Here is a 15,192-nt window from a genome sequence, read left to right as displayed (position 1 = left end):
AGCAAATCCTTTCTTGGTTTTGCAGTAAGCTTCCTGGCAGGACTGGATAGAAGCAACTTCCACATAGCTAATGCTAAGCAGTTCTTATACCTGATCTGCAGTATACAATGAGGTCATGCATTCACCCCCCACCCATTCCCTCACCCCCGCAATATTATGCAGTTATATCTTTTTTATATATATCCTTCTCTGGGAAGAGAGCTTACCCATCACTGACTGCAGACATATGCCTACCAGTCAGAAAGCAAGATTTCAAAATTTCCTCTGTCTGCGCTTCAAACTGAGACAAAGCATCGCTTTCAAAGATATGAATGTGTCCGACCCAAGAATGACCTTGGGTTAGATACGGTATGGAAGGGATGCACTACTGTACTGGCGCAGTGAACGGCTTCTGCCATGATGTGGTGACTGCATGCCTTGTCTAATCATTCCAGATGTCCCCGATGAAATGATGATAAGCTCTTTAAGTGGAATGATGTACCTACTGCTAATACAGCCCTTTGTGAAATTCATCAAAGAAAAGAGAACTTCTGACAAAGTCCCAGAGGCAGGTACATGTAGAGAGCAGTGATACAATTCAACTACAAGGAAAGCACCATGAAAAGATAGAATTCAACAACACGAAAAGGATTATTTACAGTAGCATTTCCAAGACACTACCTACGGAGTCAATATGATCAGAGAGTACTACTTTCATATTCAACATGGATCAGCTTCTCAACTCCCCTTCACAGAGGGACCTCCCTCATATTTAGATCCAATTTGCCTCAATCCTAATTAGGCACTCTATTTTTCCTATTACTGTAAATTACTGACACCGGGGAGGGAGATGGGGCTGTATCCCACTGTTGATAATGGGACTTATGCGTTATACATCCCAAACAATCAGGAAAAGAATATAAACTACAACATGATAGTTTTATGTAGCATAAAGGCTTCCCAAAGAAGTTTCAATGACCAGTTAAATACTATCTATCTGTTTCATACTGCCACCCATCATTGTAATATCTGAGTGCTTCCACATAAAATCAATAGCAATAGCAAAGTTCCTAAATGGACCCCATCAAGACTAACTCTTTTTGTGGTAAATCTCTGCTTTATGAATTTTGTTTTTATTTGTTGGTTGAGTTGTTTGTTATAGTGTTTTATTTTCTTTTATTTTTCAGGGATGTGGTGTCACTGTTGTGGGTATCTTTCTTGCTATTGTAGAAAATATTTTTTGAAAAGGAAGGTATGCAGCATTTCCAAAAGATGGTAAGACTTCTGAGTCACCCAGTCTCCTACAGAAGTTTTATTCCACAGGCAGATCCCCTTGACTGAGAACACTTTGCCCCCAACTCTCATGCGCTTCATCCTATATATTGTGATCTGATTCATCCCAGAGAATCACAGCTGTTGTAGAAGTTCATAAATTGAAATTCAGAATTGACTCTTTTAGAAAAGTGTCAAGGCAATTTACTTTCAACATTGGTGGTTGCCAGATTTGGAGAGAAGGACCCTCTATTTAACTATCAGAGAAAAAATGTGTACAATCAGATCCTGAAATTCCCTAACACCAGCTAGCCCAAGGAGAAAGCATACTAGCCCAAGTGAAAAAAATACATACAACACACTGCCCTCTAAGAGTCATGCCTCTGAAGTTTAAAACAACTGTGTACTATATTTATTAAATAGAAAGTTGATTGGCAATAAACTTGTTAAAACATACTCTAACTTACTCCACCTCTTGAGTTTTATTATACTTTCTTTTATCTCTATGGCTTCACTCCACTTTTTTCCCCCATTATATATCACGTTGCATCTTTGTGTGTTGTTCCCTCTTTTCCTTTTCTCTTCCTCCACCCCATAATAAACGTCATCTTTCTTTTCCTGCTGTGTCTTCTGTTTGCTAACTTCTTTCCCTCCCTCTCCCTTGTACTTTTTTATAATTTATCCCCCTTATTCCTCACACTCGCCCACCTAACACACAACTACTGGCACAAATTCACATGCTGTCCACTCAAGCATGCACTACCCAAAAGCCTCCCCCCAACACACACATATATATGCACCTGTCCACTCACAGGCTCACCTCTTCCTGCCTTCCCCAACCCCGAAGGTAACAGAGCCCCATATCCTAGGCTACTCTCTTCCCTCTTTAGTCCCACTCCACTACTGTCATGAAAAAGCAGTATAAAGCAGCAACCGCCTGGCCCACTCTGCTCTAAGGATTGTCCCCACAACCCACCCCTCAGGGAAGAAGTCAAAAATGCCAGATTCTTTGTACCCTGTCCCAGTCAACTCGCCAACCTGTTCCAACATTTTCTTTACCCAAGCAACCAGAGGAGTGGTTTTTTCGAGCCCTGCACATGATACAACCGTTAATCATCAAGGTTACCTGTCCTTCAACCAACAACTCTTTTGCAGGTGCTTTAGTATATTTTTTCACATTTATTCACACTCCTGCAGTATTTATGTAAGGAAATTTCCCGTCAGTAATACACAATTCCACCAACATTTGTTATAAGCTCAGTAACATTATTTTCCACTTTCTCCGCTCTGAGAAGGCAAGAATGCCACATTATCAAGTGACTGTTCTGGCAGTAAGCCACTGGGCTCATGGTTTATTTGGTAGGACGAAGGCATCAACTACCTGACAAGGTCGATGACTCTCTCCCTTGGAGCAGTGCTGACTGGCTCATCATTAATCATTATGATCTGATCTCCTGGTATAAGTTTTCCTTCAGAGGGGCCGCCTGGAGACAAATGAGAAATAAGGACAGGTTAGTAGACCATTATAAACACATAGACAGTCTCCTCTATTGGCAGATATTAGATACGGTTCAGCTTGGAGGTCTAAAGCACTTTGCTGATAATATACCCTCACCAGAAAGCTAACAATCTAAATGTACATATCACAGTACCTGATAAGTGCCTAAATATAAAATTATATTTAGGTACTTAAATAACCAGGACTGGATTTTCCCTGACAAGTCAAAGGGAGCTGCAGGTGATCAGCACCACTGAAAATCAGGCCACTTTTATTTAGGTGCCTGTATGGAATTACAAGAAAACTCTAAGGTTAGGCACTCAGATATGAAAGCTTCAGCCAAGAGCTTTGGTTTCCAACTCTACTGAAATATAAGGTTAAGATTGCTTGGTGGTACATCGTCCCCTTGCAGAAGGCTGAGATGAGCAAAACTCAAACTTCTGACCACCAGGAAATTTCTTTTTGTTCTCTAATAGTGTTAGATGCAATCCTGTGGGTGAGTATAAATGGGTTGTCAAAGGAGGTGAAGAGCCTATACATTTTCAGCAACTGTGGGGTTGGCAGAGCAAAGGTTTGTGTGTTACTAGGGCATATTGTGGCACTGCTGGAAGAGGGTAGGGTTACAGTTGCATGGGCAACCTTAACTGCACATTTCCTGGTTTTCAGAAGATTGAGTTTTGCTCAACTCAACAAGGAGATGACATGTCACCAAGCAACCTTAACTTTGTATTAACATAATTATTTGCCACTGAATTTCCTAGGTTTTTGACCAGGAAAATATATGCTCCTGTTAGGAATTAATAGTCTGAAGAAGCAAGGAGGACATCATCATCTGCTATAAATGAATTTGAGTGCTGTGTGTAATACAGGAGTGGTGGTCTAAGGCAGTGCTTCTCAACCTGGGGTGCAAGGCGGAGGTCTTCCGGTGGGTACATCACCTCATCTAGATATTTGCCTAGTTTTACAACAGGCTACATCAAAAGCACTAGCGAAGTCAGTACAAACTAAAATTTCATACAGACAGCCACTTGTTTATACTGCTCTTTATACTATACACTGAAATGTAAGTACAATATTTATATTCCAATTGATTTATAATTATACGGTAAAAATGAGAAAGTAAACAATTTTTCAGTAACAGTGTGCTGTGGCACTTTTGTATTTGTATGCCTGATTTTGTAAGTAGTTTTTAAGTGAGGTGAAACTTGGAGGCACTCAAGACAAATCAGACTCTGAAAGGGGTACAGTATGGAAAGGTTAAGAACCACTGGTCTAAGGTAAAGATGGTAAACTGGGGTACACTGTTCCTTTGGGAATGGAGGATCTGGGATTTCTGTGGGTATCCAGTGATCAGTGCCTGGAAAACACAAGGGGACACTTTGAAGGGACTTGGAGCCATCTATTGTTAACTTGCAGGGCAAAGACAGAGGAGAGTGCTGGAGTGGCTGACAGATGGTTGTGTCTGTGAGCTAACACAGGCAAGAGTCCCTTGTGCTGGAGGCAAGTGGCAACAAACTTGCAACCCTGAATGCCCTAAGATGCATCACACGCAGGTTGGGGTACACTGTCAGAGCTGTGGAGTTGGGGTTCAGGCAGGTTGGGGTGCACTGTCAGAGCTGTGGCATAGAGCCCTCTGCCGGATTAGTGTAGAGACCGGCAGCAGGACCAGGATCCCATGGGTCCCACAGGACCTGCTGCTATAATTGCGGGCACGTGTAGGAGTGGGTATTGCAGGATTAAAAATAGTCCCGTGCAGGGCTCTAATGTGCAGTTCATGGGGGTTTGGGTGCATTGCAGGCTGCAGGGTGGTTGCACTGAGGCTGCAGGGTGGTTGCAATGAGAGGATTGAAGTGCACAAGCAGAGCCCGGGGTGCAAGGAAGTTAGGGTGCACTGGCAGAGCTGAGGGGGTGCCATGCCTCCCTTGCCTGAGTCCCCAAACTCTCTTGCTTCCCATACCATCAATCTCCATTTCTGCCCCCCATAACATTACTGGTTGCTTAAACTCCTCTCCTCCAGTTCCCACAGTCCTCCATCCCCTGATACGCCTCCCCTCCCAGGAAGCATTCACATGTCTAATTCCCACCTCTGCCCTAACTTTTTCACTAGGAGGGTGGTGAAGCACTGGAATGGGTTACCTAGGGAGGTGGTGGAATCTCCTTCCTTAGAGGTTTTTAAATTCAGGCTTCACAAAGCCCTGGCTGGGATGATTTAGTTGGGGATTGGTCCTGCTTTGAGCAGGGGGTTGGACTACTAGATGACCTCCTGAGGTCCCTTCCACCCTGATATTCTATGATTCTATGAATACTTTGCTTACATTGCCCCCAAAATAAAATTGCTAGTCATGTCTCACAAATAGTAGCAACCCTCCCTGTCCAGAACTTCTTTTGTCTCAGGTGAGGACTTGTGACTAAATTATCCTTAGTTATGTTAATTGAAGGATGAGTTCACAGCAATAAAGAGGTCTGTGATTCATCCCTTCGTTAATACTTCTCAGTTTAACAGTATGAGGCAGCAGAAGGAAATTATTTTTGGGGGGGAGGAAGGAAGGACTGTAACTCAGGAAACCTCTTGGTCAAATTTGGATCACCAATGCTACCTCACACGCCAACGAGGCACACCAAATTTCAAAGCATCTGATAAACCATTTGGATTTTAAAGCACTTAAAAGAGTCTAGCTTTAAACCATATGAAATGTTGGAAAATAAACCATCTAGTCATTCTTCTGTATTGGTGCATGTACAGTGTAAATACTGTTCTCAGTTTGAGTCTACCAAAGATTTAGTGGGTGCCACGCACTTCCTTGGGCAAAACTTGACAGACTGACATTTTGACCTGCATCAGATCAATAGTTTGATCTCCAGTTCTGGGCAAAACCAACCAACCAAACAAAAATCTAGAAACTTCAAAAAATATCTATTTTGGGGAACATCTGTCTCAAATGACTTCAGATTTGGGTCATTAACCCCATCTGGTACTCTCCTAAGGCACAACAGATTTCAAAAAATTTGACTAAGCACGTCGATTTCAGAGGACTTAGAAAGATCAACTTTTACACAGATGTCATGATGCAACCTTAAGTATCGTGGCGCTCCTGCATCACTATAACAACAACTTTCCTCTTTGGAAGCACACAAAAACCTTTTTGCTTCCCATAACAAGCTCACAGAAAAGGAACACAGTGTCACAGCCTCAAACGAAAGATTATACTTGTGCTAATGTCTTGTCTTTAAAAACTTTGTAACGATTGTATAAAACAAAAGATGAAATCTTAAAAGAAAAAAATTCTTACTGCCTGACACAATTCATTCAAACAACAAGCTGAAGCTGTGCTTCTATCTGTTTGGTTTGGAGATTTTATTTTACTTTTGAACCCACTATAAATTGAGTTTCACTATGTCCAAATGCACACCAGTTCCAATGTATTTGTCTCCACTCCTACTTTGGTGATTGAATACAAATATGCTTCCCCAACTGGACTTTCAATATGAGAGTTACACTAAATAAAACTATTTTGGGGAAAAAAGAACTGTCTGAGATTAATCAGGACTTCAGGGGGGCCAGATCCTAACTGCATAATTTGCTTTATTTGCAAGCAGTACAAACACCATTTGCACACATACCTGGGAAAATCACATTTAGGTGTTCTACAGGCAGTTTTTCTTGTCCTCTGCTCTCTACACTGGTTTCCAAAAGAATATTGAAAGTTCAAGGTCTTCGTCCTTGTCTTCAAGACAATCAATGGCCTGGGCCCAGCATGTCTACAAGTTTGCCTAAAGCTTCAGGATGAAGACCATGATCAACAACTCCATTTCTCAGGCACAATGGAACTTTCTATCACAAAGGCAAAACTCTTCTGTATAGGAGACAGAGTTTTCTCAGGGGCCAGTCTGAGATTGTGGAACAAACTCCCCCAGGAACTAATGGTTGTCACAAACCTTGCTACCTTCCCCCACAAGTGCAAGGTGCATTTCTCTGATCTTGCCTTCTCTAATATAAACACAGTGCAGTGTCCGTAAAGAAAACAAAAAAACAAACCCCCAGCAACAACAAAATCCCTACCAAAATAAAACCGTACACTGCACACTCAGTTCTCACCCGATGAGTAGATGAGAGAAGAAAGAATCATACATAACATAGTTTAGTTACATAACTGAATGCATTCCTGGGAGAAGTTCAGAAACTATGTGAGGAGGGTGGTATAAGAAACTATACAGAATAGAAAACAATAGAATAAAATTCTTTCTTTAAATGAAGTGGGTCAACCAGTATAGTCAAACAATAGTAATGGCTAAGAGTAATAACTATGATATTGGCTTTTTGCTGCTAACAAATTTATGGGTTTAAAACGAGTGCAGTGAGAAACAATATTCCAAAGTACAAGCCCTTACAGAATCATAGAATCGTAGGGTTAGAAGGGACTGCAAGGGTCATCTAGTCTACCACCCTGCCAAGATGCAGGATTTGTTGGGTCTAACCCATTAAAGACAGATGGCTATCCAACCTCCTTTTGAAAACTTCCAGTGAAGGAGCTTCCACAACCTCCCTAGGCAGTCTGTTCCATTGTCCTACTGTTCTTACAGTTAAGAAGTTTTTCCTGAGACTTAATCTAAATCTGCTATGCTGTAGTTTGAACCCATTGCCTCTTGTCCTGCTCTCTGTGGCAAGAGAGAACAACTTTTCTTCATCTTTTTTATGGCAGCCTTTCAAGTATTTGAAGACTGCTATCATATCCCTCCCTTAATCTCCTCTTTTCCAAGCTAAGCATACCCAGTTCCTTCAGCCTTTGCTCATATGGCTTGCATTCCATCCCTTTGATCATTTTTGTCACTTGCCTCTGGATTCTTTCCAGTTTCTCTACATCAGTGGTTTTCAAACTTTTTTCTGGGGACGCTGTTGAAGAAAACTGTTGATGCCTGTGACCCAACAAGAGCTGGGGATGAGAGGTTTGGGGTGTGGGAGGGGCTCAGGGATCGGGCAGGGGGTTGGGGGTGAGGGAGGGGGTCAGGGTTCTGGGCTGGGGGTGCAGGCTATGTGGTGGGGCCGGGGATGAGGGGTTTGGGGTGCAGGAAGGGGTTCTGGGTTTGGGGGGTCTCAGGGCTGGGGCAGGGGATTGGGGTGCAGAGTTGGGGCTTGGACTTACCTCCAGCGGCTGCTGGTCAGCAGCGCAGTCGGGGTGAGGAAGCAGGCTTCCTGCCTGTCCTGGCACCACGGACAGTGCTGCACCCCAGAAGCGGCCTGCAGCAGGTCTGGCTCCTAGGCGGAGGCCCGCAAGCGTAGGCCTCCACCTCCCCCAGTTCCCATTGGCCCGTTCCCGGCCAATGGGAGTGCGGAGCCTGTGCTCGGGGCGGGGGCAGCGTGCGGACGCCTGTGGCTCCCTGCCTAGAAGCTGGACCCACTGCTGGCTGCTTCCGGGGCGCAGCGTGGTGTCAAAACATGTAGGCACTAGCCTGCCTTAGCTTGGCAGCACCACCAATGGGACTCTTAATGTCCCGGTGGGCACTGCTGACCAGAGTGACCCAGTGCCTGACATGCCGCAACCCAGTATTGGGTCGCAACCCGAAGTTTGAAAAACACTGCTCTACATCCTTTGGTGACCAAAACTGGACATAGTACTCCAGCTGAGGCCTAACCAGTGCCGAGTAGAGCAGTACTATTACCTCCCATGATTTTCATGCTAATACTATACTTCTGTTAATACAACTCAAAATTGCATTTGCTTTTTTTGCAACAGCATCACATTGCTGACTCATGTTGATGGCGTGATCCACCACAGCGCCTAGATTCTTCTCAGCAGCGTTGCTGCCAAGCCAGTTATCTCTCGTTCCGTATTTGTGCATTTGGTTTTTCTTCCCTACGTGTAACACCTTACATTTGTCTTTGTTGAATTTCATTTTGTCGTCTATAGCCAATTTTATAGAATTTCATTTTGTCATCTATAGCCAGTTCTCCAATTTATCAAGATTCCTTTGAATTTTAGCTGTATTCTCCAAAGTATTGGCAACCGCCCCTCGCTTTGTGTCATCTGCAAACTTGATCATTATGCTCTCTATACCTACATGTAGATAATTAATAAAGACATTAAACAACACCAGACCCAGAACAGATCCCTGTGGAACTCCACTTGAGACCTCATTATAGAGGCATGTCAGCATATCAGAATTTAGGGTATGTCACACTGCAGTTAGACACCCCGGGTGGCCTGTGCCAGCTGACTCAGGCTTGCGGGGCTCGGGCTAATGGGGCTCAGATTAGCTGGGCTGTTTAACTGCGCTGCAGCCCAAGCTCTGGGACATTCCCACCTCATAGGAACCAAGAGCCTGAGCTCCAGCCTGAGCCCGAACATCCATACCGCAATTATACAGCCCTGCAGCCTGAGCCCAGGGCAGCTGGCATGGGTCAGCTGCAGGATTTTAATTGCAGTGTAGACATACTCTCAGAATGCTGTCTAGTATTCATGATTCACTTGGTTGCTGGAATGCATTAATAGTACTCGTATGTGCCATGGTATTTTGTCCCAGTGGGCCTCAATCAGTGTAAATACAAGTTCAGAATTATTAAATTTAATTTATTTTTAAAAAGCAATTCTAAAGAAATCAAACCTCTAAGCAGACCACTTTAAAAGCTAATGCAGTCCTGCTGGAAATCTGAGCACATCCATATCACTGCCAGCAATACAGCCAGCACAGACAGGGAGTTAGTAAGTCTTAAAGCCCTGCTTTTGGGGCCAGGCAAGGGGAAAAATCATACCTGGTGTTACTGAGCGTACAACAACTGGCTTTTCACTGCCAGCCACAAAACCAAATCCCAGCACAGGATCCCTCCTCATTTCCACTTTCCGAGGGGCTGGAGGGGTGATTTGGCAGCTCTCTATTCGAGGGTCTTCAAATGTGGCTGATTGTGTCATGTGACTGTGGGGAAAAAATGAATGAAAAAAAGGAAAGGATCATCAAAATGTGTTTTTGTGGTACCTACGCAAGCCAAGCACTTTATGTTTACAGGATAGGAGGAATATTTGAGATAGTCTCTCTGAAAGAACCAAAGTCTCATCTTATTTAATGTTTTATAATCTTTTTTATTAGTTTTCTTACACAGAGGATAATAATATCTCAGATTACAGAGCTGATTCGCTAACCAATATTTATACCTGCACACAACTCCTGCATGTGACAGTATACATTTGACCAACTCTAAATATATGAGAAAAATCTTTTGTATTTTGAATTGTTCATCCTCCATTTGCCAGGGAGAGGAGGAAAATAAAGCAACTTTGTATTTATTTAAAACATTACAGTTACATTCCAGAAAATAAAGTACACAATTCTCTGCTATAACATTTCTGAGAGGAGAGGGTATACCCAGTCAACCTGCAGCCTTAAGTATAAAACATTCAGCACAGTTTGCATATATTTGAGCAGTCTCAAGCAGCCTGGAAACAAATGTAACACTCAATTGTATATTTAGAACACTGGATCATTTGTTTTTGGATCAACAGAGCAAGAAGATTAATACAGAGGAGAAAGAAAGAAATGAAGGGGAAAAAAAGAGTAGAAAGGAAAATAACAACTGGTGATAGCTCTGTCTTCTTATTACAGTAGTAGGTAAATAAACCCTCAAAAAGATAAGTCTCAGTTTATTCTGGGAGAATGTCACACTCAAACTATGTGCATAAGAAATGGTTAAAATCAATCAAAGTCATATCCCCCAAAATAGAAGTCTTTGTCTGGCAGGAGAAGATTGTACTGTTAAGCATCTTTTTTGAGCAGAAAAGGTAAAGGAACAGGAAAGTCATCCAGTGTGACATATTGTCAGTTTGAAAGTCAGTCTCCTTAGGAATATATGGACTGTAATAATAGCAGACTCAAACACCACCTCCCTCTATATCACAAAAAATGTTCACAAGAAATGAGAATTGGGTGGGGTTTCATTCAGGTTCAGAGGTCTATCTCATCTTCCCTCTCTTCCCATCTTCAAGAATTGAGGTTTTCACATTCCCACAAGAACACCTTAAGAAATGTATGTATAATGGTTAATCATATAATATGTAGAGAAGCTGTGTGCACTAATCATCCTTCCATGTTTAAGGCCTCTTCAAGTTGGTGGTTTTCCCACCCTACACCTAACATACTTGCACATTTCTACTGGTACTGGTACAAATGTTCTCTGTTCCTGGAGTTAGCTTTTATTGTTAACTTAAAAAGCAACAACAAAACAAGCCTCAGTATTTTTCTAGAATTTCTCCCTGCAGGACCTCTCTGTCTGTGCTCACGGGTTCCCTTGATCAAGCCCTTTTATACTCATGGTTGGAGCTAATAGGTCTTATAGTCTGAGTCAGAGTGAGTCAACTGAAACAGCTTTGTACCTCAGCGCAGGGTCCTAATATTTGCATTAAGGTGAGTCAGCAAAAAAGTACCTGCTGTCCTGTCCCAGCTTATTCTATTACTACAAATGTATTTTCTCCTAGTTTGTATAGTATGGCTCACATATGACAAAAATGAATACCGTAGACATTTTGAATCTTATCTCTTTATTTCTAAATTGGCCTGTGTTATTTAATATTTTTCAGTGACCTAGAAGAAAATATAAAATCTTCACTGATAAAGTTGGCAGATGACACAAAAACTGGGGGAGTGGTAAATAATGAAAAAGATAGGTCGCTGATTTAGAGCTACCAGGATCACTTGGTATGCTGGGTGCAAGCAAACAATATGTGTTTTAATATGGCTACACCTAGACTGTACATACTGCATGGGGGACTCTATCCTGCGAAGCAGTGAGTCTGAAAAAGATTTGGGGCTGATGGTTGATAAACAGTTGAACACGAGCTGCTAGTGCAATGCTGTGGCCAAAAGGGCTAATGCAAATCTTGGATGCATAAACAGAGGAATCTTGAGTAGGAACAGAGTGGTTATTTTACTTCCAAAGTTGACACTAGTACAACCAGTTCTGGAATATTGTGTCCAGTTCTGGTGCCCACTATTCAAGAAGAATGTTGATAAATTGGAGACGGTTCAGAGAAGAGCCACGAGAATGATTAAAGAATTAGAAAACATTCCTTATAGTGATGGACTAAAGGAGCTGAATATATTTAGCTTCACAAAGAGAAGGTTAAGGGGTGACTTAATTACAGTCTGCTAAATTCCCTCTAAGCTGCACGACCGCGCAGCTGCCTATTAAGCACCGCACAGGCGCTCAGGGCTGCGGCCGGGAGAGATGCCTCTTTCCAAGTCCCGGGCCTGCTGCAGTGCCCTTCACCTGGCCCCAACCAAGCCCAGTGCCAAACCTGCCACGGCCAGTGGACAGGCACCCCTCCCCTGGCCCCGACGCATCCTGGCCTGGATCTGCCACAGCGGGGAGAGCTGCCTCTCCCCTCCCACCCCAGGTGCTGCTGCTGCTGTGGGGAGAGAGAGATCGGGGGGGTGGGGGGGTGGGAGTCCTCTCTCCCTGCCGTAGCCCCGGGGAGCCCCACTGCACGGAGAGAGAGATCGGGGGGGGGGGTGGGAGTCCTCTCTCCCTGCCGTAGCCCCGGGGAGCCCCACTGCACCCTAAATCCCTCATCCCCAGAGCCCGCACCCCCACACAGAGCCCTCTCCCCGTACCCCAACCCTCTGCCCCAGCCCTGCCCCTCATCCCTGGTCCCACCCCAGAGCCCGCACCCCCAGCCAGAGCCCTCACCCTCCTGCACCCCAACCCTCTGCCACAGCTCTGAGCCCATCATCTACAGGCCCACCCCAGAGCCCACCCCCCAAGCCAGAGCCCTCACACCCCCGCACCCCAACCCTCTGCCCCAACCCTGAGCCCCTCATCCCTGGCCTGACCCTGGGGGCCCTCACCCCCCCACACCCCAACCCTCTGCCCCAGCCCTGAGCCCCCTCCCACACTCTGAACCCCTCGGCCAAACCCCACCACATGAATTTTGTAATGTGCACTGATATGGAGGTGATGTGTCACACGTCAACCTCCATATTGGTGCACATAACAAAATTAATTCCGCACATGGGTGGGAAAAATTAGAGGGAACACTGCTGACATGAGGAACAAATATTTGATAATGTGTTCTTCAATTTAGCAGAGAAAGGTATAATATGATCCAGTGTCTGGAAGCTGAAACTAGACTAATTCAAACTGGAAATAAGGGATATATTTTTAACAGTGAGCATAATTAACATTAGGATCATGGTGGATTCTCCATTACTGGCAATTTTAAAATCACAATTAGATGTTTTACTAAAAGATATGTCTAGGAATTATTCTGGAGAAGTTCTATGGCGTGTGTTATACACGGGTTCGGACGAGATGATCACAATGGCCCCTTCTGGCCTGGGAATCTATGACAATGAATTAATTCAGCCTGTAAATTTCCTCTTTTCCTATACATCAAGCAATGTTAGTAACAACCCTCCCACACTCTGTCTCCTACTTCTGCCCTCAAGAATCTTGTAGCATTTTTCTATTAATATTGGGTCAATTTTATATGTTTAATCAAAATAGATGTCAGATTTTCTATAGTGTTTGAAATACAGTACTTATGTCAGTATCTTCAGGTCTTCCAGAATCAATCCCAGCTATGGATTTGGGTTTCCAAAGCTCTTACCATTGATCAAGGTCCTGTTTTAGAGGAGACTGACATTTCAGAAACTTGCCTATTTAACATTTTGAACTGCACTCGGGTAGTGATCATGAGGTTTCAAACATTTTCCATTTGTTTTTCTTTATCTCTCAGTTGAAATCCCTACAACATTCTCGTCTAAAGTATGTTAAAGTCCTATGTCTAATCATTTTCTCCTGGTGATTGTAGCCTTCATTTCCGTAACAGGTTCTTCATCATTTGAGGCTGCCATCACTAAAGTGAAGTATTTATAAAATGGTGAATGAGTGAGTGATTTGGAAGCCAATGCCTGAGCCTTGGAAAAATAGTAGCCTTTCAGGATTGCTGTTCTTTTCTGCCTTTGTATATTTAGGTCCCCAGGTACTCTAGCATTTAGTCTGGATTGAATGAGGAGAAAATGGTGTCAACTGTAGCATCCCAGAAAACCAATTCCTACAACAGGAACAGGGGCTGCCCAAAGGAGCAGCTGTGCTCTTTGATGCCTGGTTCCATCCTTTGCATCATCTTATCTTAAGAATCCTCAGTGGCAGCATAGTATCTATTATCCAAAGCCTAAACCAGAATATCAGCAGGGAGCAGTCAATCATGATTTTGAGTAGCGCGGCCTGTTTTAGTGATTTTTTTAAGGCTATCCACCTACAAAATATCATCTAATAAGTCACCACAAGTTACACTTCCACAAATGGCTGTACAGAACACTCCTGTATATAAGAACCTTATCCAGAAGGATTACATGTGAACAGCAAGATGAATGTATATGACCCTGTCCACAGGGTGGCACTGGCCCTTTAGGGAGGAAGAGGTCAGTGCACCTGTGATTCTCAGCTACTTCCTAACTGCTTAAGAGAAGGCATCTGGAATGCAGAGGGGGGACGTCTCAGAGGGAAGTCAGGAAAGGGCATCTGAGAGCTGCCAGAGATCAGGAGACCGTGGGAGGTCCCTGTAGGAAGTTCCTGGGAAAGGCTGAAGGCAAGGGAGCAGCAACGGGGCTTTTCACTGACATCTCCATGCTGTAAAGCTGGAGCCAGAGGAATGGAGAGGGCTGAGGGACGGGGGAGTGAGAAGGCCCCCCTGGTGAGAATGAATTCCCACCAGAGAGGCTGTGGGGATTCCCACTGGGAAGAGTGGATTGCACTGCACAGAGCAGAAGGGCTTGGGTGACTGTCCGGGTAAATGGGTAGAAGAAGACTGAAGAAGAGCTCTGGTATGGTTGAAGATGCTGGTTTGATAGATGTGCTATATTGATGGACTAGAGGATATGGGATTTTAAGGACTACATACACTGGATTTGAGAAATGGACAATGATTGGGACTTCTATGTTACGGATTATTTGAACTATGTTTTAGTAATTAACTGTCCCCAAAGCATGTTTTAATGAACCAAGAAAGCGTCCAGTGGAGTTACTGGCGACTCTGAAGAAGGGAAGGTGAGGCAGGTATGCCCGTTGTGCTATGGCCTACTGCGGGAGGGTGCTCCAGGTGGGGTTTCCGTAGGACAGACCCCTATTAGAGATAAGATGACTACTTAAAGCTTTGTGATGGCTGGCCGGTGTTGACACGGATACTTTTCCTCTTTCGACCTGCCCAATATTGAGGTGCCAGTTCTAGCACCATAGTTAGGGCCCTACCAAATTCACGGCCATGAAAAATGCACCACAGACTGTGAAATCTGGTCTCCCCCCCATGAAATCTGGTCTTTTGTGTGCTTTTACCCTATTCTATATACCGATTTCATGGGGAAGAGACCAGCGTTTCTCAAACGGGGGGGGTCTGACCCAAAAGGGAGTTGCAGGGGGGTCCACAAGGGTTACTTTAGGGGGGAATCGTGGTATGCCA

At 44.0% G+C, this 15,192-nt stretch overlaps 1 protein-coding gene across 7 annotated transcripts in view; it reads right to left on the bottom strand.

Annotated features, from left to right (window-relative positions):
• Window positions 1-15,192, bottom strand: part of FRMPD4 (FERM and PDZ domain containing 4) — a 437,407-nt gene that overhangs the window by 85,634 nt on the left and 336,581 nt on the right. For all 7 annotated transcript variants that reach the window (XM_043537816.1, XM_043537815.1, XM_037900261.2 and 4 more), the window contains 2 exons: window positions 9,498-9,658; window positions 2,633-2,735 (listed from right to left, as the gene is read on the bottom strand). In XM_043537816.1, coding sequence (XP_043393751.1) covers window positions 2,633-2,735; window positions 9,498-9,658 — 264 coding nt within the window. The remainder of the gene's footprint in view (window positions 1-2,632; window positions 2,736-9,497; window positions 9,659-15,192) is intronic.

Source organism: Chelonia mydas, chromosome 1 (genome assembly GCF_015237465.2).
Source record: "Chelonia mydas isolate rCheMyd1 chromosome 1, rCheMyd1.pri.v2, whole genome shotgun sequence".
NCBI lineage: Eukaryota > Metazoa > Chordata > Testudines > Cheloniidae > Chelonia > Chelonia mydas.
The sequence above is the reverse complement of the archived record's forward strand: the minus strand, read 5'-3'. Positions and strand labels throughout refer to the sequence as shown.